General features: G+C 47.1%; 7 protein-coding genes across 7 annotated transcripts; 5 read left to right on the top strand and 2 right to left on the bottom strand.

Annotated features, from left to right (window-relative positions):
- Window positions 1-1,006: 1,006 nt before the first annotated feature.
- On the top strand, window positions 1,007-2,646 carry BDR25DRAFT_221453 (amino acid transporter; the record flags this gene model as incomplete). Its single annotated transcript, XM_033685032.1, has 5 exons — window positions 1,007-1,129; window positions 1,225-1,367; window positions 1,419-1,545; window positions 1,592-2,512; window positions 2,566-2,646. The coding sequence occupies 5 exons, from the start codon at window positions 1,007-1,009 to the stop codon at window positions 2,644-2,646; spliced, it is 1,395 nt and encodes a 464-aa protein (XP_033548839.1).
- Window positions 2,647-3,038: 392 nt separating this feature from the next.
- On the top strand, window positions 3,039-4,408 carry BDR25DRAFT_259301 (phosphatidylethanolamine N-methyltransferase). Its single transcript, XM_033686581.1, has 5 exons — window positions 3,039-3,219; window positions 3,283-3,322; window positions 3,382-3,398; window positions 3,496-3,601; window positions 3,673-4,408. The coding sequence occupies exons 1-5, from the start codon at window positions 3,180-3,182 to the stop codon at window positions 4,073-4,075; spliced, it is 606 nt and encodes a 201-aa protein (XP_033548838.1). The 5' UTR covers window positions 3,039-3,179; the 3' UTR covers window positions 4,076-4,408.
- An 86-nt stretch (window positions 4,409-4,494) lies between these two features.
- BDR25DRAFT_17048 (beta-tubulin) lies at window positions 4,495-6,530 on the bottom strand. Its single transcript, XM_033684128.1, has 6 exons — window positions 6,386-6,530; window positions 6,229-6,252; window positions 6,153-6,178; window positions 6,047-6,088; window positions 5,472-5,982; window positions 4,495-5,423 (listed from the first exon to the last, which is right to left on the bottom strand). The coding sequence occupies exons 1-6, from the start codon at window positions 6,395-6,397 to the stop codon at window positions 4,695-4,697; spliced, it is 1,344 nt and encodes a 447-aa protein (XP_033548837.1). The 5' UTR covers window positions 6,398-6,530; the 3' UTR covers window positions 4,495-4,694.
- Window positions 6,531-6,768: 238 nt separating this feature from the next.
- On the bottom strand, window positions 6,769-7,921 carry BDR25DRAFT_221341 (alkaline ceramidase-like protein; the record flags this gene model as incomplete). The annotated part of the gene is made up of 4 exons (XM_033685028.1): window positions 6,769-6,958; window positions 7,012-7,516; window positions 7,583-7,769; window positions 7,820-7,921. The coding sequence occupies 4 exons, from the start codon at window positions 7,919-7,921 to the stop codon at window positions 6,769-6,771; spliced, it is 984 nt and encodes a 327-aa protein (XP_033548836.1).
- Window positions 7,922-8,343: 422 nt separating this feature from the next.
- Window positions 8,344-8,823, top strand: BDR25DRAFT_221098 (Prefoldin; the record flags this gene model as incomplete). Its single annotated transcript, XM_033685018.1, has 3 exons — window positions 8,344-8,373; window positions 8,436-8,602; window positions 8,658-8,823. The coding sequence occupies 3 exons, from the start codon at window positions 8,344-8,346 to the stop codon at window positions 8,821-8,823; spliced, it is 363 nt and encodes a 120-aa protein (XP_033548835.1).
- A 5,891-nt stretch (window positions 8,824-14,714) lies between these two features.
- Window positions 14,715-16,962, top strand: BDR25DRAFT_302804 (uncharacterized protein). Its single transcript, XM_033689880.1, has 2 exons — window positions 14,715-16,324; window positions 16,380-16,962. The coding sequence occupies exons 1-2, from the start codon at window positions 14,996-14,998 to the stop codon at window positions 16,614-16,616; spliced, it is 1,566 nt and encodes a 521-aa protein (XP_033548834.1). The 5' UTR covers window positions 14,715-14,995; the 3' UTR covers window positions 16,617-16,962.
- Window positions 16,963-17,448: 486 nt separating this feature from the next.
- BDR25DRAFT_221979 (uncharacterized protein) lies at window positions 17,449-19,053 on the top strand (the record flags this gene model as incomplete). Its single annotated transcript, XM_033685050.1, has 3 exons — window positions 17,449-17,562; window positions 17,612-18,248; window positions 18,299-19,053. The coding sequence occupies 3 exons, from the start codon at window positions 17,449-17,451 to the stop codon at window positions 19,051-19,053; spliced, it is 1,506 nt and encodes a 501-aa protein (XP_033548833.1).
- Window positions 19,054-23,270: the final 4,217 nt, after the last annotated feature.

Below are 23,270 nucleotides of genomic sequence, written 5' to 3'. Positions count from 1 at the left end.
ACGCAAAAACATGATCAATTTGCCGTCTTTAGATTCAGCCAGCCTTGAGTCCCCCAGAAGCAGAGGCCGTCTTGAGAGGAGGAACGACCATAAAGGGACAATAAAGAGGATTGTGAGGGAGGAATGTTCCACTGAGCTTTGGCCCGGTTCCTGAGTTATTTGCACTACTGTCCTTCCACATGCTCAAACCCGCGCGGAGGGTATTAAACCAGGCCGTCACAGGGGAGCGCAGCGCGAATCCCGATTTCCAAGGCAGTGGTCCGACACTCTTAGTCTGTCGTCACGCCTGCTTTGTTACGCCGCATCTGCGGGTAACTGCGAATAGGACGCGTTTACTTCACCGGCCTAGCCAAGCTCGAAGAGATCATGTTCAAACTCTGCGCTGCTAAGCGTGACGGCGGGGGGTGTAGCGGTTATGGGTGCTGGAGGGGACCACCTTGTTAGGCCGAATTTGGCTTCTTTATGTCAAAGAATGCTTGGGTAGGCAGTTTGCGAACACGTGAACCAGGGCCTGTCTGTTCACTTCTCCACTCCTTCCCACGATTGCCTCCGCGGACGTCATTCATTTATGACTACACAGTAAATCCCTGACCGCTCTCACCACCACCTGGCGCCAACTCACCTTCAATCCACCGCTATTTGAGCTATTTCTTCTACGCTATTTACTACCACCTACTCCCACAGTCGCAACGGCTTTGTGCGACTTACAACTCTATTCTTACACCAACCCGCAGTCCGAGTGGTATCCTCGCTGCGCGTTCATCTCCTGTCGGAGCTCGATCAATTCATTCAGGTGGTTAATGCTGCCAGAAGCCAACGCCCGCCGACCTTTCTATTACACCCCTCACAAGAAGGCCATTCGCTCTCTAAAATGGCGTTAGGATTCTTCAGCTCGAAGCCCGAGAAGGACCCCAGCATGAGTGATATTGACAAGAAGACCGAGAGCCCTAATGCCGACTCTCCACCATTCTATGATTCTGAGGACCAGCGCCGAGCTCCTCGTCGCATGCGCCGCATCGATGGCAAAGACATGGAGCAAGAGGAGGATGCGACGGGTCTCACTGTTGGAAAACAGATTGAAATGGAGGCCGAGAATGCCATCAAGTATCGTACTTGCAGCTGGCCCAAAGTATGTTTCCTTACCCTCCGCCTATGGCGTGGTCAAGTCTTTCCAATTCCGTCGGCTATGGTGAACTCCATGACCAATGCTGATCTGATGCCCAGACTGCAGCGCTGCTGTTTTCTGAGTACATTTGTCTGGCTATCATGTCATTCCCTTACTCTTACTCGGTTCTTGGTCTTGTGCCTGGCTTGATCTTGACTGTCGTGGTCGCTGGCTTAGTCTTGTACACATCCTTAGTCGTCTGGTAAGCAACCTATTCATCGGGACCTAAATCCCAAATACTAACTCCTAGTAGGGAGTTTTGTCTGCGCCATCCCGAACTTCGTGATGTCTGCGACGTTGGAGAGATGCTGTTCTTTCAGCAACGCTCAGCTTGGTGGTTCACTGCAGTCATGTTTATCCTCAACAATACCTTCATCCAGGTATGCCCTTTGATTGAAATTACTGAACAAGAACTTACCGATAAAGGGCTTTCACTGCCTCGTTGGTGCCAAGTATCTCAATACTATGACAAACCACAGCGTGTGCACCATTGGATTCTCCGCTATTGTAGCTGTCATCAGCTGGATCTGCTCGCTACCACGGACATTCTCCACGCTTGCGAAGGTTGCTACTTTCTCTGCCTTCTTCACGTTCATTTCGGTACTGCTAGCTACCATCTTCGCTGGTATCGAGGACCATCCAAAAGGCTACCCCAAATTTGGCGAGCCTACGGTGCTGGCCGTCCCAGCCGCAGGAACCACATTCGTCGCCGGAATGAATGCATTCATGAATATTAGCTACACCTTCATTGGCCAGATCACAATTCCGAGTTTCATTGCGGAGATGAAGGAACCGAAAGATTTTCCTAAGGCGTTGTGGGCTGTCACAATCGCTGAGGTCATTGTGTTTAGCTTGGTAGGAGCCATCGTGTATGCGTACACTGGCACGAACTACAATACCGCCCCGGCTTTCGGTTCGCTTGGAAACGAGCTTTATCTGAAGGTGTCCTTCTCCTTCATGATCCCGACTCTTATCTTTTTAGGTGTCTTGTATGCATCTGTCTCGGCTCGCTTCATTTTCTTCCGCTTCTTCAAGGGCACTCGGCATATGAGCGACCACACCTTTGCGGGCTGGGCTACCTGGGCTGGTATCCTTGCTATCCTCTGGATCCTAGCCTTCATCATTGCCGAGGTGATTCCATTCTTTTCGGACTTGCTCTCGCTGATGAGCTCTCTCTTCGACTCTTTCTTCGGCTTCATCTTCTGGGGCGTGGCGTACCTGCGAATGCGGTACGCAGACTACGGGCCCGGATTCTACAAATCGCGCGGTTTGAAGTCGTGGTTTGGATTCATCTTCAATATTATCCTCTGTCTGATCGGACTGCTCTTCTTGTCTGCCGGAACTTACGTATGTTCTCATCCGCCCGTCCCTATTTCTATATGGTGCTAATGTCTCTCCAGGCTTCCGTTCAATCCATAGTCGATGGCTACCACACGGCTGGGTTCGGTGGACCCTTCTCCTGTGATACAAACGGATTGTGAGTGATCAGGGAGATCTTGTCATGGATAGACATCTTCATTCGATTTCATCATCATTTATCATCATTACGGTAAGATGGACTTACTGCCTCCATTCTTCAGGGATGCGCATTTGCTATCTTATCAAATCAGAACTGGGAAACGGTGGGGCGGTTGGCGGAATGAACTAGGCTGGTTTATTGCCACACGGGTTAACGGCTTTGTGTGTGAGGTACGTGGGAATTTGCACGGTTTCACGGGGAAATGTGAATAAGTGCTGTACGATACACCTTCATTTAATATTATTGCGAGAAAATACTGCGCAGAAAACCCCTGCACCGATGATGTTGCGAGCATATTTAATGTAGATGTTAAGATACATCAAGCGAAGAATGACGTTTTCGCTACGGCGCGCAGGTGCCGAAAACACCACCAAGCCCTTTCCCCAAGTCGATGCATTCAGTTTTTTTGCATCGACACCCCTGGAACTAGAGATCCTCCTAACCGCCTCTCCTACTGTTCCTACGGAGTTTTAATTCTTCTAAGAGCCTTTCATAATGAGCGACCTCATCGATTTCAGCCAGCCTAGCTTCTGGAGTGAGTTTTGTTGCCCTTTTGTTGGAGCTTAACAAAGTGGCTGCTTATTGACACGGTAAACAGTCTCTGCAGCCACAATTGTCTTCAACCCCACCTTCTGGAAGTATGCCATCTCTGCCTCTACCTCTATCTCAGATATCCAAAGCTTATACTATGCTCTAGTATCGCCGCTCGTCAAGGTACACATTCCTTCCGGAGCTTCACTGAAGACTTGGAGGCTCTTTAGAGAAACTAGCCGGTTGGGAAGACATGATGCTAACAGCAGTTGGAATGCAGAATATCATAACAAGCTCATTACGAAGCTGTTTGGTGGGAACTCGAGACTCGGATGCTATGCGCTTGCGGTATCGATTTTCTCGCTGGGGATCGTTAGGGATGTCTTGTATGACTTGCCCCTCCATTTCTAGCCCCCCTTCACAAAATCACTCGCTGACCCCCAATCCCCATATGTAGATACGACCGCGCCCTCTCGGCGCAACCCTCCTCCCCCCTCCTCTCCACTCCCGTAGTCCAATACTCCGCGATCCCACTCTTCATAACCGGCAATGTCCTCGTGCTAACCTCTATGTACGCCCTCGGTATCACAGGCACCTATCTAGGGGACTACTTTGGGATCCTGATGGACGCGCCCGTAACCAGCTTCCCCTTCAACGTGACCGACGCACCCATGTACCACGGGTCCACGCTGTCCTTCCTAGCCGCCGCGCTCTGGAAGGGGAAACCAGCGGGCGTGTTACTCACCGTGTTTGTCGCTGCGATGTATACTGTGGCTCGGCAGTACGAGGATCCTTTTACCGGGATGATTTATAGGAAGAGGGACGAGGGGAGGAAGAAGGCGGGAAGCAAGGCTCTGTGAAGAGCTGTGAAGAGTACAGACCCTAATGATGGAATAGGCAGATAGGAATGGGGCTAGAGTATGTGCGATGAAGCGGCGGATCGGTGGCGAGACATTAGATGCGTGTGTCAGCGTAGCTGATATATTGCTTGGCGTACTCTTACATGGAGGTAACTTTCGATTCAACATATCAGTGGGATACATAGCGGCGGCGTTGCGGGTATTCAACTGCCTCCGCATAGGAATTGCAGAGCTTTGGTGGAAAATTCTTAAGCATTCGAAGGTGCTTCCTTCTGTCCCCGCGACACAAGACACTCTTGGCTCACCTTATATTACATCACATACGAGAGGGTTTGCACTTTCATTATTGACAGTTGCCAAGACACTGAATGATGAGAACAATCTTTTCCATTAACAAGAGTCTCGCTCCTACTCTCAAAGAATACTCAAGGTGCATCCTTCACAGGTGTATTAGGGGCAGGAACAAACAAACAATTCGCGCCCACATCCTCTTCACCCGATCGAATGCGGCCAAGACATCTAGAGCAGGACGAATCAGAGTAATCGCATCTGTCCACCATGTCTCCAGCCCTCAACACCAAACAAAACTCGGTATGGTATCTCGAGATCAGGCATTGATCTAAACTTCCTCCTCAAGCGGGGCCTCCTCATCGTACTCCTCCTCGCCCTCGGAGACAGCCGCCTCCTGGTACTGCTGGTACTCAGAAACTAAGTCGTTCATGTTGCTCTCAGCCTCTGTAAACTCCATCTCGTCCATACCCTCGCCAGTGTACCAATGCAAGAAAGCCTTGCGACGGAACATAGCAGTGAACTGGTCACCAACACGCTTGAACAGCTCCTGGATCGAGGTCGAGTTGCCAACGAAGGTGGAGGACATCTTGAGTCCACGTGGAGGAATAGAGCAAAGAGCGGTCTGGACGTTGTTGGGAATCCACTCGACGAAGTAGGAAGTGTTCTTGTTCTGGACGTTGCGCATCTGGTCCTCGACCTCCTTCATGGAGACCTTGCCACGGAAGATGGCAGAGCAGGTCAGGTAGCGACCGTTGCGGAAGTCGGAAGCAGCCATCATATTCTTGGGGTCGAACATCTGTTGGGTGAGCTCTGGGACAGTGACGGCTCGGAATGAGTGGGCGCCACGGCTAGTCAGAGGCGCAAATCCGACCATGAAGAAGTGGAGGCGAGGGAACGGAACCATGTTGACAGCCAACTTCCTAAGGTCGGAGTTAAGCTGGCCAGGGAAACGCAGGCAGGTGGTCACGCCGGACATGACAGCCGAGACGAGGTGGTTCAAGTCACCATATGAGGGGTTGTTGAGTTTGAGGGTCCTCATGCAGATATCATACAGAGCCTGAGACAGTTAGCTTAGCCTACAATACGACATTAGTGCGGTACGTACCTCATTATCAATGCAGAAGGTCTCGTCAGAATTCTCAACCAACTGATGGATGGAAAGGGTGGCGTTGTAGGGCTCAACGACAGTGTCCGAGACCTTGGGGGATGGCACGACGGAGAAGGTGGCCATCATGCGGTCTGGGAACTCCTCGCGGATCTTGGAGATCAACAAGGTGCCCATTCCGGCACCGGTGCCACCGCCGAGCGAATGGGTGATCTGGAAACCCTGGAGGCAGTCACAGCCTTCGGCCTCACGACGGACGACATCAAGGACCTGGTCGACCAATTCAGCGCCCTCGGTGTAATGGCCCTTTGCCCAGTTGTTGCCAGCACCAGACTGGCCGAAGACGAAGTTGTCGGGGCGGAAGAGCTGTCCGAAAGGGCCAGCACGGACGGCGTCCATTGTGCCGGGCTCCAAGTCGACGAGGACGGCGCGAGGAACGAACTTGTTGCCCGACGCCTCATTGAAGTAGACGTTCATGCGCTCGAGCTGGAGATCCGACGTGCCATTGTAGCTACATGCAGTCAGTTAACAGCCACCAAAACAGATTTGGCGGTATGGGGAGCGGAAATACTCACACGCCGGAGCCATCGAGACCATGCTCGCCCGAGATGGTTTGCCTGTCGTGCAGGTGAAGTTAGTTGTAGTCCAATGTAGATGTGATTCTTGCTCGGATTGACACACCAGAAGGCAGCACCAATTTGGTTACCCTAGCAGTTGTCAGATGTAGTGTCAAAATGTCGGCTTTAGGGCAACTTACGCACTGGCCGGTCTGGAGGTGGACCTATTCGCTCAAAAGACTCGAGGTTAGCTGTGTTCTTCCTATGTTGTGGTAGTGGTGGTGAGGTGGTGGTGGTGCCCCGCGTTTGGTTTCAGGGGACGCGCGAGAGAAATTTGCGGGTGGGAGGTGTACGTACAATCTCACGCATGTTGGAAGGAGAAAACTAGATAAGGGGGCGTTCTGAAGCTGAGAATGCGAGATGAGCTGGAGAAGAAGAGCTGTTGGGTGGAGCGTTCGTGGAGTGGAGGTCGAGAGGAGGAAGCGGTCAAGAAGACCTGCAGCCCGTGTGTTGTGGGTAAACGCGCACGGACCTTGCGCTAACCTCTCTACGCGACAACAGGCACCAGCCCTCGCTCCCGGCAGCAAAACACACCACCACTCCATAGATCGCAGTAGGAGAATCCAATGCGCTTTCCATGACATATCCCGGGAATGACCTGTCTATTCTCCACCATCATCCTAGTCAGTTCAGATCCAACGCCCCAGATATAGATCCCATTGAGCAAACATGGCCCCGTCCTATTCCAGTTTCTTCGCTGAGCCGTTGTGGTACCCGTTGGCATGCCGTGTTCGGTGCTTGACGACAACCGGCATCGAAGTCAACCGTGGCCATACCAGCTCGTAGTCATCTTGCCTGTAATTCAAACAATGCCGGAGCCAGATTCCCCACACAATATAGAAATATGCCCCTACCCCAGTCATCAGATGCCTCCACAATCATGCGTCAGTCGAAAATCCTATCCATGGATGCAGGAGACTCACCACCAGCCATGTCCCTCAAGGACTATACCCCATGGCAACCCGATTTGTCTCCGCCATCTTATCAGCGTTGGACAGAACACATTATCCAGCTGCCAAATGGCAAACCCTCCCATGAAAATACTCAACCCCCACGCAATCATGGTCCACATCTGGCGCAGAATCTCCTCGTCTCTTAGATCTTCCTGGTCCTGCGCAGCCTGAGGTCCTCTGTTCGGTCGGGGGTTTGCTGCTTCCCTTTCTTGCGAACGGAATTTGGGGCGAATATTGATCTCCATTATCCACACACTCCGGAATAGCACGATTGCTGTGAGAAGACCGTACGCGTTTTGGTGGAACGTCGGGTCTTGTAGGTAGTGGTAATACAGTGTGATGAACAGGGCCATGCAAACCAGGAATACGGCCAGGCCCGTCGCGAATCGTCTAGACTTGCGATAAGAAAAAGTAGCATAACACATAAGGCATGTAGTATAAATCATAGACAGTTCGTCGACAAGCTGCATGGGGTCTAGAGGTCACATAAGCCCCAGATGCCATTCAATTCGTGTGGGATTTCCTCGAGATGGTGACGTACATTTCAGGGTGGCATGAAATAGAAAACTTCCAGTGCCGACAATTAAATATCCGGCAAAGGTAACCAAGAATATGCGGTCGTGTCCGTTTGTCAGGCAATTGTCGATGCCTTTAACGGCGAGGTACATGAACAGGAGATTGGTCAAGGTATTTACAATCTCGGCGGCGTAAATGGTTGCATAGTAGTCCTATGGCCTGGTAAGCGCGTAAGAAGCAGTTTGAATGCTAGAAAACTGACTTCTTCACACCAGTTTAAGGTAGAGGTCACAGGTGACCACCGGCCGTCCTGAGAGGGTGGGTATGGAATAGAGGGAAGCCAAGAGAATATCCTGGAAGCCATGTTGGTCGTAGCAATATAGAAGAAATGCCAATGTTGAGGGTAGTGGAATAGCGAAGGAGAGTGTAGGAGCCAGCAATGTACTATGTATTCCAAGGTCCGGAGTGTTCGGAATGCACATCGTTGAGCTACAGCACATTCGTAAAACGAACCATGTTATGAATAGTGGGCGGTGAATAAGCCCGTCCTTGAGTAAAATTGAAGAGGAGCTGAGTAGGATTGTGTGAGACGAGAGAAACTTTTGTTCACCTTCCCTCACCTGCCCTCACCTGCTATTCCGTCATGGCTAACTGAACCTGTTCTGTCAGCCAATTACATGCTACCAGCGATCCCTGCAATTCCCTCAGCTCTCCGAAGTGCCAAGCAACGCTTGACTCTGCACCTCAACCTCAAACAGCCTCGAAAGACACTACCAATAACTCATCATGTCGATTCCTAACGAGGCCCTGCAAAAAGTGAGCATTTACGTCTTTGCTCGGCATAACGTACTCGAGACTGATCAGATACGTTCCCCTAGATTTTGCGGGAGATAGGTCAGAAGAAGGCCTTTGCCGAGCAGCAACTTGCCATTGTCCGACAACAAATGGCCGTCAAGAACCGAGAGAATCGTATGCTTCAGTTGACAGCCAGTGAAGTAGGGTCACTGCCAGAGGATACCAAGGTCTATGAGGGCGTTGGTAAAATGTGAGTTTTGTCCTCTCTTTCGGTATTTGGTACCTTTCTAACCCATTCGGTGCAGGTTTGTTTGCACCCCCATTCCGGAGGTGCAGAAGAGGATCTCATTCGAGAGTGATGAACTCAAATCAGACATGTCGAACTTGGAGAAGAAGCAGGACTACTTGGAGAAGACCTATCAAAATAGCAAGCAAAGTCTCGAACAAGTACTTCGCGGAGGAGGAAGCTGAACAAACCCACCTACCACAGAGACTTAAACTACCGACCCAAGCGTTTTCCCTCATCTTAAAAACGTTGGAAAACCACCCTGGCGATTTTCGGCAACTATTGGAAGCTCCAGGTATAAAGATAACCGAACAGTTGCACCAGGCCAAAAGGAGCTCCAGATAGTCTATCTTGATCCTCCATATAGAGGCAGGTGGCTGACGGCTAGCAATCGGGCCTTGAAGTCCTTACCACTATTTGATTCTCAAATCTGTTAAAGCTTATGTGATGTCCAGTCTCCAGGAAAAACACCTGTTAATACCAATCTTACAGGCAAATGACATCGCATGGTCTGAGTCTACAGAGCCAGCGTGCCCAATAGGCCGTACTACTGACAGTACTGAATACGGTGTACGGTTGATTTGAGCCGTACGATCGTACAGCGATCTTCTGTCGGCCCGTACGATAGCTGTTGGCCTGGGTACTGCCTGTAGTACGGCGTACAGTTACCTTTTAGGTGTTTTGGAGGGCCCTTGCCGGAGTAGCTGCCCTGAGGAGCCAATTCAGCTGCTCCTAGGGGACATTTCCTGTCCATCTAGATAGTATAGCTCATCAGAATCTGAATAATGCCTATTAAGTGAGGAGCGAGCTCCTGGCTCTTGCTGCCCACGTTACTAGGGAAAATAGCCTTACAAGGAGCTATCAGACGTTTGACTCTGCCTCTTCTATAGTATGGCGTATCAATTGTTATGACGCACATCAATCGTACAGTACTACCCGTACAGCTCACCTCAAACGGTGCCGTTACTGTTCGTACCGTTGCCTCTACCCCTCACGACCGTACGTACGTACAGGACATCTCGTCCGCACAGGCCTCAAAATCTCCTAATCGTACAGTACGGGCTGTTAGGCACGCTGTACAGAGCACGGACCCTGAAGGTAGAAGTTTGTCTTAAACAGCCTATATGGCGCTTATGTATAGGCTAAATGGAAATTTGGTAAGGGGATTCTGTTGCGCCATTCCCTGCTCCACGTTGTACTTTTCGAGTTAATCCCAACGGGCATGGTTGATCAGTAATATCTTCCACTCCTTGAGGTGAACGGAGCCACAACACTTCACTCTTATAGGTTCTAACGGGTGTGTCCTGTGCTACGCCGATCCCATCTTTATCTCTAGCAAGTACTCAAGCCCTAGAGGGCGTCTTGTTCACCTACAAGCCCTTACATTAGTACAGATTCGGCTCAACTTATTTGCGTCACCTTTGAATCCTCGTCCGCTTGGCTTCGCCCCTCCTAAAGACTCGTACCGCAGAATAAGATAGAAGAGTCACATGATAAAACAGGTACATTATTCCTCGAGCCTGGTATGTGTGGAACTCCACCGTTGCTCTCTTTGTCGCGTTCGGAGGCCTCTCCTGTAGTTACCCATCCACGATCAGTGCTACAATCATCGGTGTTCGTATGTGCGGTCCCCACTATCCCTCTCTAGGCATTCTAGGATGGTACAATGGCATGTGCCTTGTGGTAGTGTCGCCGTACTCAGATTCCATCATAGGCCTGAATAAATGCATATACTCTATAGGAGGCGTTTTCAGTTGCACCTACCACATGTAGTACAATACTGAGAACGGAAACGATGCATACAGATAGGTTGCCTTCTTACCATTTAGAGGCGTCATTGATGATTAGCTTAGTGAATATTCCTATGTTTGTCGTCAGTCGTCACTTTTGTCCCTCTTCATCAAGTAAAAAGAACTCGAGGCTTTTGAGACCGCCTGACTGCTAATGCCGCAAGAGCCTAAAGTATCGCCGGTAGAGTGGAGAGGGATGATAGTAAGCTTACACGGAGTGTTTATTGATCCATCTTACTCCCTCACTGAATTCATCAACGACGGATGCAGCTTTCAACCAATACCCCCTTCCAGTGGCGCTTCCCCTTGCTACACAAGAAAGTATAGCCATCATCCTCTTCATTAGCATATTCTCCCTTTATTATTCTCCACGTTGGCTCCTTTGTCAAAGGCCGGGAACAGGAGGCATGGAATACAGCTGGACGGTTACACGTGAACAAAAGGGATCCAGAAGATATCTACGCCTAAACCGAATTCCGCCAAATGATAGAAAAAATCTCCTTCGAACGAGAGCATGTTGCCGTGGGGTTCCTCGAGCAGGCTCGGGTTGCATTCTCAAGGCGAAACTTCCGCAAGCGGCGTGCCCTTGGCTTCCTTGTCCAAGCTAGAAATCGGTTCACGAGAGTGCTCGTCATGAATAACTACCAAACCACATTCTATAACGGCTTGGGAATAAACAAGAAGTTATCACTACTCTTGGTCAGATGTTTCTTCATAACAGTACCAGGAAACCTCCCCAATCGGGACTTTAATCGACCATGTTCTGTCGAAGGAAGTTTGTCATTACGGGGTGCGCATATCTCTGTGTCTTCCTATCCGTAGGGGCGGCCTTGCTGGCATTGTTTGCAGAGACAAGATCAACGAACAGGGCCGGCCTCGGCTTTGGGGTTGCTTTTATAACTCTCTTCCTCGTGTTCCATTCGTTATGCTTGGACGCGACCATACATTTAATCCCCGCCGAGATCTCTCCGATAATCATCCTGTCCTTTGGAGTCAGCTCAGTATAGTGGGCTAATGAATTGTTCTTCTTGGGGCGACCCTAACAGCGTTCGAGAATATTGGACACAGCTTCTAGAAGATACTAATTATTTGCCAGGCTGTGCACAGCGCTTTGGTCTATTTCTTCTCAGAGGTACGGGCCCTTGTAATTCTACTGATGGAATACTGGCTAGATACTATAGATGAAAAGTAAGATGCCTGAAGAAATTAGTATCATCTTTAGCGGCCTAGTCGAGTTTACAGAGGTCAAGCATTTCACCAGCGACGAACTCATGGGAAAACAAGAACAACAGATCGAGCTCTCTCTTAGCGATAAAGCAAGGGATGCATAGCGGCGCAAACTTGGGACGGATAAAGAATAGCAAAATGCTTTTATCTAGAATATCGAGGACCATTGGCGCCCTGATAGCATCTTTGAGGGATCCTGTTTCCGCCTCTTTCTTATCTTATGGACTTATAGGTAGAGTTTCGGCGTTCGTCTCTTCGAAGACAGCTTCAAAGCCTGTCCTATCCTTTTGATGTCTAATATTTATCAGGAAGGTCTTTCAGAACTTCCCAAGGATTTGTCCCGCTCGGTTTTATATGCAACGTTCGGCGGTACATACTCAACCGAATCAACATGCTCCTCAATCGCCACCCAGTAAGCCTTGAGAAACTCACTAATCAGCCGTGTATCTAGCTGTGTATCACCAACAGCTTTCTCCGAGAACACAGGCTTTCTGCTGCCGAGATGACATTCCTGATCTTGGAATTAAGTCTCGTGAAACCTGTGCCACGCCTCGTAGAGCGGTATAAAGTTGATATCGTTGCTCTGTGTCGTCCTAACCGACGTTGGATTCGTCCTTGAGCCAGTCGAGGTCATACGAGAAGCAGGAAATTTGTCAATCGGGGTTGATTCGACAGCGGTGTTTTAGGTTGGGGTTGTCGGAGTTTGATGGAAATGGTGATGCTGGCGAGGTTACGGTGGACGAGTTGACGAGATTAATGGACATGTTCGGTGTGGCTCGGGCTATCTCTATTCTCATATCATATTTGGTTTTGATAGATGCCTTGTTAAGGGCTTTTTAGGGGTTCGGGTGGTATTTTAGCATCTGTTGAGTTGTGTCTCGGGGATGCTGATTCCTTAGTTTCTCTAGATGTTCTAAAGGGTGGAATGGCATCAGTAGTGAAAGACGAATAGCACATAAATCGTCGTAATGACTCCATCTTAGCTTGAGGTCAGTGTATGAAGCTGCCAGGGGCTGGAGTTGATATTTATGAAGTGGTTGCTCTCTTTGGTTAGAATATCTAGCTCTTGGAGTGACTTGTGTATCCGCCGTACCTACTTAAGTACTACGACGCTAGAAGTAGTGTACCACATCAAGTTAAAGCTGATTATGAAATGAAGTAGGAGCATTCACATTTGCCACGTCTTCCCACGTACACATGCAGTTCCTGGACGGTGAACCGGGTAACAAATGAATCAGCGAGAGCGCAGTTCTATACCAGGAGTCCGCATTTCTACCTGCCCGTATATCACAGCAAAAGCCCAGGTTGGCGGTCCAAGCACTTGCCGCAAACACGCAGCTCAGCTGCGAAGAGAACAGCAGCATCCAGAAAGCCAAGGCAGACATCAATTCCCTCGGCCTATCCGAGAAGCAGATATCCTTGATCTAGAAACCCCTCAAGACCCCAGTCAAAGTAAGAATCTAGGTCGTATAGCATGGTATCGCATACTGTCGAACATGATTAAAGTAGAGTCTGTCTATCAAACCCCTCGCTGGAATGGGGGAGGGTCAACAGGAGGTCACATTCTAACTTGAGATATAATTGCCATGTTCTACTTTACTGAGATGAGAAGATACTGTGGAATTCATTTGGAAAATCGCAGAGGAGAGCATCGGTTTCATACCAGACCTCCAATTGCGCATTATATTGGTTGAGGAAGCAAGCGGGATTCAAGCATACGCTCAAGCACGAAAGCGACCTCAGTCAAGATGATATTAGTGGCTTTGAACTCATTGAACTCACGGAAGCTGCGACTAAAGTCAGACATTAAGTTGGCGTTTAAACTACGACTACTGGGAACAAAGACGGTGCTACGGTAGGGAGGCCTATTTTCCCTGCTCACCACAAGGAAACCCTACCCACAGTCGCAATTTCAATTGACAGCAATGGTTTGTTGTGGGTATGAAGCAGCGGACCTCGGAGAAGAATCTCAGTGTACTGTTTGTTGAAGAGGTTGGTCACTAGCCGGTACGATCTAGCGTGCTACATTTTGCTCTGGATGAGTATTGGATGCCTCTGGTGGGGAGGGTATGTTTACACGGAGAACGGCATCAAAGGGAGCAAATACAGGTCAATTGCCTGTTCGATATATGGACATACTCGAAATGTGAGTGGGGAGTATCTATCAGCGACCATGCGAAGACGCGGCGATATTCCTGCTAAGGTGGCACACCTGAACAAATCCATCGTGGTTCTGCCTCGCTCTTTATGGCATGTTATCACGGAACATGACCAGGGCAGGGTTTTCCATTAAACATCTTCCGGGAATTAGGGAGAAGGTCAGCAGGATCCGGTCTGCTGTCTTGAAGTACCCTGGTCATGCCCAAGGTTCGGTGACAATACATAGAAAGGACATATTTGCGCTACTTCCATCTCCGTTGAATCTTCCTCGAATCCCCGCTCAAGAGATTGAAGGGTGCGGCTGAAGACTCTCGACTGGCACCGTCCTAGTTGGTGTATCGAGCTGAACTGGTGCAGAGGTTCCAAGGTTCCGACGTCGCTCCCCGCCCAGACCACGCTTGGTCCAGAAGGCAAAGTCGCGACGTGAGCTTGAGCAAATTGGCACATGAGCACACTGTTTCAAGAGGCGCTCCCGTGCATATTGGTCTGAAACAGTCGAGAGAGCGGCGCGAAAGCAACACCTCCCCGATGACAAGCAACCAACGGAACCAGGTAAGCTCGTTCAAAGGTCGGTAGATGTGGCGGGAGAGTGTGATGTTACCGCCCCGCCGCCCGAAATGGACATGTCGCGTCTCGAGTTCAGCCAATTTTAGACTGCCCCTCCTCAAGACGACGATGCTCGCACACAGCACAGAAGTCTGAGCCAAAGGGTTTGAAACAGCACAGCAAACAGGCGGCAAGCCCGAACACCGCATTTGTGTCTTGCGTCGCCGTCTCTCGGAGGGGGTGCTGGTGTGCGCGTGTGTGGAACCAGGCATGGACCAGCCCTCTGGAGGTCCACCAGACTGCACTTAAGTTCCGCCTCAGCCCCAGCAGCTGCCTGATGACTAGCCCAGCCTCTGCACTTCTGGCCCCCAAAGTGGTCGCCTGCCTTTTCTTTGAAATCTCTGGCTGTGCCGCTTTGTTCCCTCTCCTCCCAGCTTTCTTACGTTACCCGTTACCCTTCCCGCTGTGCTTCGTGTCAGCTTGCTTTTGCTGCTGGAAAGACTCAACACCACCCCCGCCTCGCCGCTCCAGCAGCCCGCACCACACATCTTGCTTCGCGAGCGCAACATCTGTCGATTCCTAAACCCTTTCCAGACGCCTGAGGTTTTCTAGCGCTGTCGCTCCAACCATCACGATGCCCCGCGCCGACTTTTGGGACGAAGAGGATGAGTGGTACCACTCTGATCGGTTTGTTAGTGGTGCCCGCCATGTTCCCCCTCCACGCGGTCGCCGCATCGATGACTTCGGTCGTCACAGCGAGAGAGACTTCCTCGTCCCTGAGGCGCGTACCTTTTCCACTGGCCTCCACCGCACTCGCTCCCAGGGACATTCTCCCGCCCCTAATGTAACCATCTATAACACCACTCGCATGGACAACGAGAGCAGCCCCAACGTGCGCACCGAACAGCGCAGCCCGGCGCCCAGCCCTCGTGCCGCAAGTCCACGCGGTCGCCCTCTCAGGATGCCTGGCGAGTGGGGACTCGAAGACGAGCTCGCCGAGCTGCGGTTGGAGGTCGCGAGGCAACGACGCTCACGCTCACGGTCGGCACACCATCACCACCACGATGGTTCTCCCGACAACGCCTATGATAAATGGCAGCTGCAAATGGCCAATGAGCGTCTTAAAGAAGCCGAGGAAAAACTCGCCATGGAGAAGCGCGAGGAACTCATTAAAAAGAGGATGGAGCTCAAATACCTCAAGGACAAGGCAGAGCGCGATGAGGAGGAAGCGCGCATCAAGCTCGAAGAGGACCGCCTCAAGAAGGACTGGGAGCTCAAGATGGAGCAGGAGGCACGCAAGCGGGAACAACGCGCAAAGGAGGCAGAGGAAGAGCGGAAGCGCATTCTCATGGAGAACCAAATCAAATTCGACAAAGCAGAGGAGGAGCGGAAGAGGATCGTAATGGAGAACACGATGAAGATGGAGAAGGCCGAGCGTGAGCGTAAAGAAGCTCAGCAGCGGGCCGTTGACGAATACAACAAAGAGAAGGCGGAAAAAGAGAGAAAGCAAAAGGAAGAGAGGGAGCGCGCCATTGCCGAATACGAACGCCAGAAGTTTGAGGATTCCGAGAAGCAAAAAAAGCAACGTGAGGAGTTGATCATGCAGCTCAAGATCGAAGAAGAGAAGCAAAAGGCTAAAGAGAAAGAGGAGTGGGAGAGGTTCCTTCGAAAGCAGAAAGAGAAGGAGGATGAAGAGAAGGAGAAGAAAAAGAAGCAAGAACAGGAACTCGAAGACCAAATGCGCAAGCGTCTCGCTCACTTCGGCTTCCAAGAGAACCAGATCCAAGCCATGATCAAGCCTGAGGAGGCGGCCAAACTCCAGCAGCAACAGGCTCTGACTGCTGGCATGTCGCCTCTCAACCCGCTGCGACTAACGCATCAGCCCACGTATGTTAAAGTGCACAAGGACCATCTCGCGATCGACACCTTATTATACTACGACATCCCCTATGAAGTTGACCCAGTACGTCATCCCCCTCCTTCATCACTGTCTTTCGCCAGTACTAATGCCCAATCAGGGTGATCCTAACTACATCATCATTCTTCGCGAAATGGACTCTAAGGAAACCGAGATTCTATTTGAGCATACTCGCCGCCTCCGATCTAAGCACAGCACGCGTCTTCTCATTGAAGAGCGACACGATCACGGAAAGCCTGACTATGCCTGGGTGCGCCGGAGGAAGTACTCAGTATCGCCGTCGCGGCGCCGAAGTTCTCCAAAGCGGGTTGTTGGGATCAAGGAGATGTTCTATTAATGGTTGGATGCACTTATGAGTTCATGTGCAAGTGACAGTTGGAAGATAATGTCCCTTTCATGAATGCTATGACACGGAAGTATGTGGTCCGGATTCGTTGAGAGTTGGAGGGCATTGCGACGTTTCAGTTCATTCTTCTTGGTTATACTTGATTCCGAGGCTATATCCTTGCCGTTGATATCTGCTCTGAGGGCTGCTCTTCGGATTAGTATGGTTCTCTGATGGAGATGTGCTCCCCGGAGACGGGATGGCGTCTGACGTTTGGGTTTATTTTTAATTTTGATTTCCATGTGGATACAAGACTACAATTTGCAAGTGATTTTTGGTCCCTCTCCACTAATTTCACACATATATTTGTGGAATCAAGTCTCCCTATCCTCTTCTATGGTGAACCTACCCCGAGACTCTCCAGAATGAATTTGACTGCAATGTCAACCGCCGGCTTTTCCATTATACGTCACACCACACTGACTATATTCTAGGTGCAGCCCTAACAGAATGACACATCTGCACTCTTGTAAGTCAGCATGCAAACTCAGGTGCTGACACCACCCTCTCAGCGGTCTTGTGTAGCCCACCCTAAGCTCTTGTAGCCCGCATCCTTGCGGCCCCTGCTAACTGCCCATTACCCCAATCCCCTTCTCGGTTATGGTGAATAAGCGTGGAAGGCAAGGACTGTGTGCCAGGATGGGATGAATGGAACCCACGTGATATTATGATAAGATAAGGTGATGCCTCGGCATTTTGAAATCACAAGGCGGAACGCGCTTCCGGAGCCAGTCCCCTTCTTTTACACTTGCACATCTCTTTTATAGATTTCTCTCTTGCCGAAATGGCAGACGCTCTCTGTGGGCCTTCAAATGCCCTCCAAAACTTTCAAAAGCACACTTCCGTAGACCGAACTCTGCAGCAGGATCGGTTGACGAATCGCCAATCTCCTGCCCAAGTAAGAAACACGTTCCGATGACACAGACACAGGCATTGATGGTCTTTAGGGATTTAGATCTCCTCCTGGACCTAATGCAGGCATACTTGACCCCGAGTTTGATGCCTTTCAAGCCGGACACTCAGGTCTACCTCAGCCTGATTTCCGCCAACTCCATCCTAATCTCTCCCACCATCCACCTCCGCCACAGTTCGCACAAGTTCGCGCAGCTCCGGATTGGGCGTCTGATTTCCAGCAACTGAGCATATCGCCAATCAACTCTGCACCGATACAAAGACTTCATCAACCACAAATCTCGAACCCAACGTCCTCATGGCACAAGGACTTTATGAGGCAACAGGCACCTGCGCTACAGGCCCCAGCGTTTCACCAGACTACGTTTGGAGGCATTTCAGGGTATGGTATGGGTGGATATTCAGGCCAGGCTTTTCAGCGGTCCAGCCTTGGGCCGATGAGTGGGAGTCAAGTGTCACATGCGGCGCAAGGAAAACAACGAACTCAAGAGGCAACTCCAGATTTTGACGAGGCAGCATTTGAGAGGGCATTTGCACAAGCTCAGCAAGACATGCTCGAGGAGGCATCTGCTGGCATGCGTGATTCCAATGATAATGGACTGGAAACAGAGGTGGACCAGAGACCGGCCGAGACGGATCCTGTTCTACTCCGCATAAAAGAGAAACGATTACGTGAGTCAGGAGAACTATTTAAAATAATATTTGAGCTAATGCGCTTCCAGCCGTCTATACTGCGATCAAGTTGCGCAGTGAAATCGATCTTGGAAATTCTGCCGAGGCATTACCTTGGTTGCAGGACCTAGAAGATCTTGAAAGCAACGGAAGAATAATAGACGATGCCAGCGAGGCGAAATGGTGTGTTGACGTACTGCAGAAAATCGTAAATCGGGACGCACCCCAGGAGATCCAAGCTCGTGCGGAGAGGTTGATTACCGCCATCAACGAACGACTAATGTCACGGTATCCACTCCTCGCGACGAGGGTCCCCGTGGTGCAGGAAAGTATCTTGGAAGATCTGCGGGCTGCAGGCTATGCAACAAGGTCGCCTCTCCTTGAACAGATGGAGCAGCACCCAGAGCAGAAGAAAGAGGTGCAGCCTTTGAAGAATGACGACGATGACATGGCAGAAACAGCAGGACGGTTACTGGAAAGAGTCGCTGACAACACCAGCGAAAAATTTCAAAATAGTCAATTCCTCGAACTCATGCGGCGTCTCCGCGATCGCGAAGTTCGGGTAGACGGAGATAAGATGGTTGAAGTCAGTAACGCCCAGCCTTCCAATTCCCCTCTACAGTCAACCCCAGCACCCCCTCCCGAAATCGACCCCAATATTCTGGATAGTGTGTCTCAAGATTTTGGTATGGTGATGGATTCGGAACAAGAGCAAGCTTTTTCTGATCCCACTGGCGGTCCACTTACTGATGAGGTCTCAGACCAATTCGGCTACTATAACGTCAACGCAGCCTACCACAGATAACCGCATTCCTATTCATGAGCAAGATTTAGATCTAGGAAGGAGTGGGGTTCCGGGATTGGATCCGAGTACAGCAATGCATGGACATGGGCGGACACGCGAGGAATATCTTCATCTATACTAGTCGATTGGACATGCAGTTTCAACAACGTAATAGGCCAAGGGCTCTACTCCCATTCACCCTAATCTCCTCTAGGTAATTGGAGTCTCCCTGCGTCACTTCAAGGCCAATATTGTAATGTCCTGACCTCGAGTGGCTTAGGAAATAGACCCAGGGGGTGCGAGCTGTCACAAAATCGTTCATGGCGGAAAGGTGAAAGCGGTATTCATTCCAAAATTGGAAGCTCAGATGCCAGAGCCTTTTGCGTAGATACAAACCCTCCGTGTATTTGGATATATATTATATCTGGTAGAGTGAGATATCCCTAGCTACCAATATGTTCCTTCCGAAATTTGTCCGGGGCCTCCCTAGTGGTTCGTTATTATTTGTTTAACTGGGGCTCCTACCCCGGATAGACGTTTTCACCCTCTCAAAGAGATCAACATCATCATTGCAGCTTTTATTTGCTGAATGGGTATAGATTTCTACGGAAAACACACTGAGATCCTACACTTATGAAATACGAGAATATAAAATAAGCTTGTGAACACCTCTTCGGGTCCCAACTTTTGTTTAAATCCTCAACTTTACCTAACACCCTCGAAAGAGTTCACTTTGCGTTCATTATGGCACCCAAGGTCTTTATGTTAGTTATATTTAAGTGAACTATCATCCATTCAAATGGATTTCGGGCTGGCCAGCATTTGAAGCACTGGAACGACAGGCTACATTGGTGGGGATTTGTTGTATGAACCCCACACCAAGCATATAGAGTACGAGTACTCTACACTTATATGAATCCAGGAGAAAGCATTTTCAGTGAGAAAAAGTATCCAAAAGTCCGTACTGTAGTCGAAGACCTTGATAGCCCTAAGTTTGTCGAGGAAGAAGTGGCAAAAGCTGATATTATGATTCGTATGTGTACCCAAACAATGGATAAAAACTCGCTAACTGACTTCTCTGAGTAGACACCCCAGATGCGTCTGACGATTCAGGTGCCGTAAAAACTATTGCTAAATAGCTCGCTGTCGGTCACTTAAGGGACAGCCCCGGCTTCTGGTTGCGCACGCGAGGAACCGGAATCCGAATTTGGGAAGATGAGAAGCATAATAGGCTAGGACAATGGTCGGACAAAGACTACTACCACTGGGACAAGGTAGACGAACTCACGAATCCGCCTGATGAAGTTTTCCACAAAAATGCAGATAAATTTGTGACTTAGGCGGGCATCAAGGAAGGAGGTGTAGTGAAGGCTGTTATCATGTGTCCGTTGACTATTTGTGGTAAGTATTTGTGGTAATAGTATTTTCTATATAATAATGATGTTGTATTAATATATGTCCAGGGAGAGGTCAAGGATCCTCTCATACCACGTAGCCGCTAAACGTACGGACTCTTAAAGCTCATCCTGATAGCTAAATCAACGCTCTCAACCGAACGAAACGAAACGAAACGTAGTAATCAACGGACGTCAACGTCTCACTTTCCTGCTACGTTTGTACAGCCTAGGCAACTTAGCTGTCTGTTTTGCTGCTAAACTAAAACGCACTAAAATCCTTATACTTTTTAACATTTTGTCTTACTTACTACTATTAACATTTTATAGTATAGTAACTAGCTACTTTTAGATAAAGTTTATAAGCTTAATTAAGTTACTCTTTATAACTTAATAACATAGCTAATTCTTCTGCAATTAAAGCGCCTTAATAGTAGCCCTAAAAAGAGAACCTCTATTAATTATAACTGTACACTAGCCTCCACTAAAGGCTCTCTTGCAGTCGCAGCTAGTAGAGGGTATAGCAAGGAAGTTAAAGGCAATTTTAAACAGCATAGGATACTGTTTTAACTTACTTTAAGCTACTAAGTAAGAGAGCTAGCCTATAAAAAATAGCTGTCTTTTACCTTAATATTTTAAAGGTCTTTTATATAAGTGTTAAAGTATTACTATAACTTTATTATTTTCTAAGCTTTCTTATAACTCTAGGCCTTAGTAAAAAAAGAAGTGTTAACTATAAAAGCTTTTTAGTAATAAAAGTTATAAAAGCTTATTACTAAAAGCTTTTACTAAAAAGAATTTATATTAACTTTCTTATCTTCTTTAGCATTAATGTAACGCTAGAAAATAACCTTTATTAAAGTCTCTACCTTCTAGTACTAGAATTAGTAATAACGCTAGTAGTCTTTAAACTAAAGTATACAAAGTTATAAGTTAAGTATAGTAGTAATTACTAAATAAAAAATAAAAAAATTAATAACTATTTTTTAAAAATATATGTTAATTTTTTTAAGTCTAAAAAAGACGCTGTTTTTAAAGTAACTATTATTAAGCTTAAAGAAAAGTTTTTTTTTTATCTATAATAGCTTGTTATATAGCACTTACATATTAATAATAGACATTTATAGAGAACTATGCTTACTATTACCCTCTAGCTATTTTATTATTTAATAAAAAACTTTAAAAAACTTAGTAAAGTGTTTAACCTCTTTTTAGTCTTTTTTACTAATAATCTCTTAAAAAGCTGTGTTGCTAAGTATGTTAGAGTCCTTAGTGTTATTATCTGTGCTACACTACTTCTAGATAAACTTAGTAATTAGATCTTTAAGCTCTAGGCACTATACAAGCATTAGATATACAGAATGCTAGTAGACACTACTGTCCTGTATTAAATTAAGTGTGCTAAAGCTCTAGAGCTTATCTTTTTTCTTTAAAAATAATTATATAGCTATAAAAGCCTTCTAGTGTTTATATAATAAAAAAATAGCATTAACAAAGTTATATAGCTTACTAACAACTCTATGTTTATAATAGAGCTTAAACTAATTCTAAAGAGCTGCGTTTACAAAAGCAGCTTTAAATTATAATAATCCTTTACTATAAATAACTGCCTTTAGCACTAATTAAATTATGTGGCCTGTACAGTGTATATAGTGCTCTCTATTAAGGTTAACTCTAAGATATTTAGCTAAAGTGTTAATAGTAAAGTTATTATTATTAAACATATTATTAGTAATAAAACAACTAAATTTTAACATAATTTTATAATTCTAAATAATTTTAAAGATAGCCTACACTTAGTTAGCCCTTATATAGTTGCTATAAAGGTTATAGAAGCTAATAAATAAGTCTTATTATTAATAATTAACATTTATAAAGTAGAAGTTAGTTATTATTTATTATTAGTTTTCTAAGCTAAGATACTAAAATAGCCTCTCTAAAGTTCTACTAAACTTACTAAGAAAGTAAGCTACTACTCTAAAAAAAAAAAGTAGTTTAGTAAAGTCTATATATTAACACTTAACGCTACCTTTAACTTAACTAATTTTAATATTATTTAAATCTTCTCTTTTTAGCATGTTAACCTTTACTTTATATATAATAATATTATTATATCTAAGCTTAAGATAGCAGCAAGAAGATCTAGTTAGTTCTAGGTAAAAAAGCCTTAGAGTTTAGCTAAAGATGCTATTATAAATAATATATTATAAAGTATAACCTAGTCTACTAATAACCTCTGCAATAACCCCTTTTACTAAGGATTATAGAAAGCAACTTAGGCTAAGCCTACTACTATAGCAGCTGTTGCTGCCTAAGGATTAAGTAAAGCATAAAAAAAATTAAGTAAAAAACTTTTATTACTACTAATATTAATTTTATGCTTTTTTTTAAAATAGTAGCTAATATAGCTATAGCTATTAACTATTTTAGTAGCAGTGTAATTACCTCTGTAATAGCAGAGTTAGTAGAGCTAGAGCTTTACCCTTAAGCCTTTTTTAGTGTACAGCAAGTTAGCTTTATAGTTTTACACTACTAACACCTTTTTATTACCTTAAAGCTAAAAAGAGTGTTTTACATAGTAACTTAGCTTCTTTACCTTTAGCTTTTTACTAGTAAGCTATATATTATTCTACTTTATTAGAAACATAACTTCTAGATTAAAAAAAAAATCTCTAAAGTATTCTTTTATATAAAAATTATATATAAAAGCTAGAGAGCTATTATAGAATAAAAACTTTAATAATAATAATTACAACTTCTTTAGGTAATAGAAATAAGCGTAATAGATTATATTACTACTCTAGGTTAACTAAAAGCTCTAAGAGCTTTATAACTAGCTAGTGC

This window comes from Lindgomyces ingoldianus (genome assembly GCF_010093535.1).
Source record: "Lindgomyces ingoldianus strain ATCC 200398 unplaced genomic scaffold BDR25scaffold_12, whole genome shotgun sequence".
Lineage (NCBI taxonomy): Eukaryota > Fungi > Ascomycota > Dothideomycetes > Pleosporales > Lindgomycetaceae > Lindgomyces > Lindgomyces ingoldianus.
The sequence above is the reverse complement of the archived record's forward strand: the minus strand, read 5'-3'. Positions and strand labels throughout refer to the sequence as shown.

Excerpts from the sequence above, each read along its gene's own strand:
- BDR25DRAFT_259301 (XM_033686581.1), top strand. The coding sequence starts at position 3,180 with ATGAGCGACCTCATCGATTTCAGCCAGCCTAGCTTCTGGA. Across the intron at positions 3,220-3,282 it reads CAGCCAGCCTAGCTTCTGGA|TCTCTGCAGCCACAATTGTC; the intron begins GTGAGTTTTGTT and ends CACGGTAAACAG. Across the intron at positions 3,602-3,672 it reads GGGATCGTTAGGGATGTCTT|ATACGACCGCGCCCTCTCGG; the intron begins GTATGACTTGCC and ends CCCCATATGTAG.
- BDR25DRAFT_17048 (XM_033684128.1), bottom strand. Across the intron at positions 6,179-6,228 it reads ACCTCCAGACCGGCCAGTGC|GGTAACCAAATTGGTGCTGC; the intron begins GTAAGTTGCCCT and ends GACAACTGCTAG. Across the intron at positions 6,089-6,152 it reads CAAATTGGTGCTGCCTTCTG|GCAAACCATCTCGGGCGAGC; the intron begins GTGTGTCAATCC and ends CCTGCACGACAG.
- BDR25DRAFT_302804 (XM_033689880.1), top strand. The coding sequence starts at position 14,996 with ATGCCCCGCGCCGACTTTTGGGACGAAGAGGATGAGTGGTACCACTCT. Across the intron at positions 16,325-16,379 it reads TCCCCTATGAAGTTGACCCA|GGTGATCCTAACTACATCAT; the intron begins GTACGTCATCCC and ends ATGCCCAATCAG.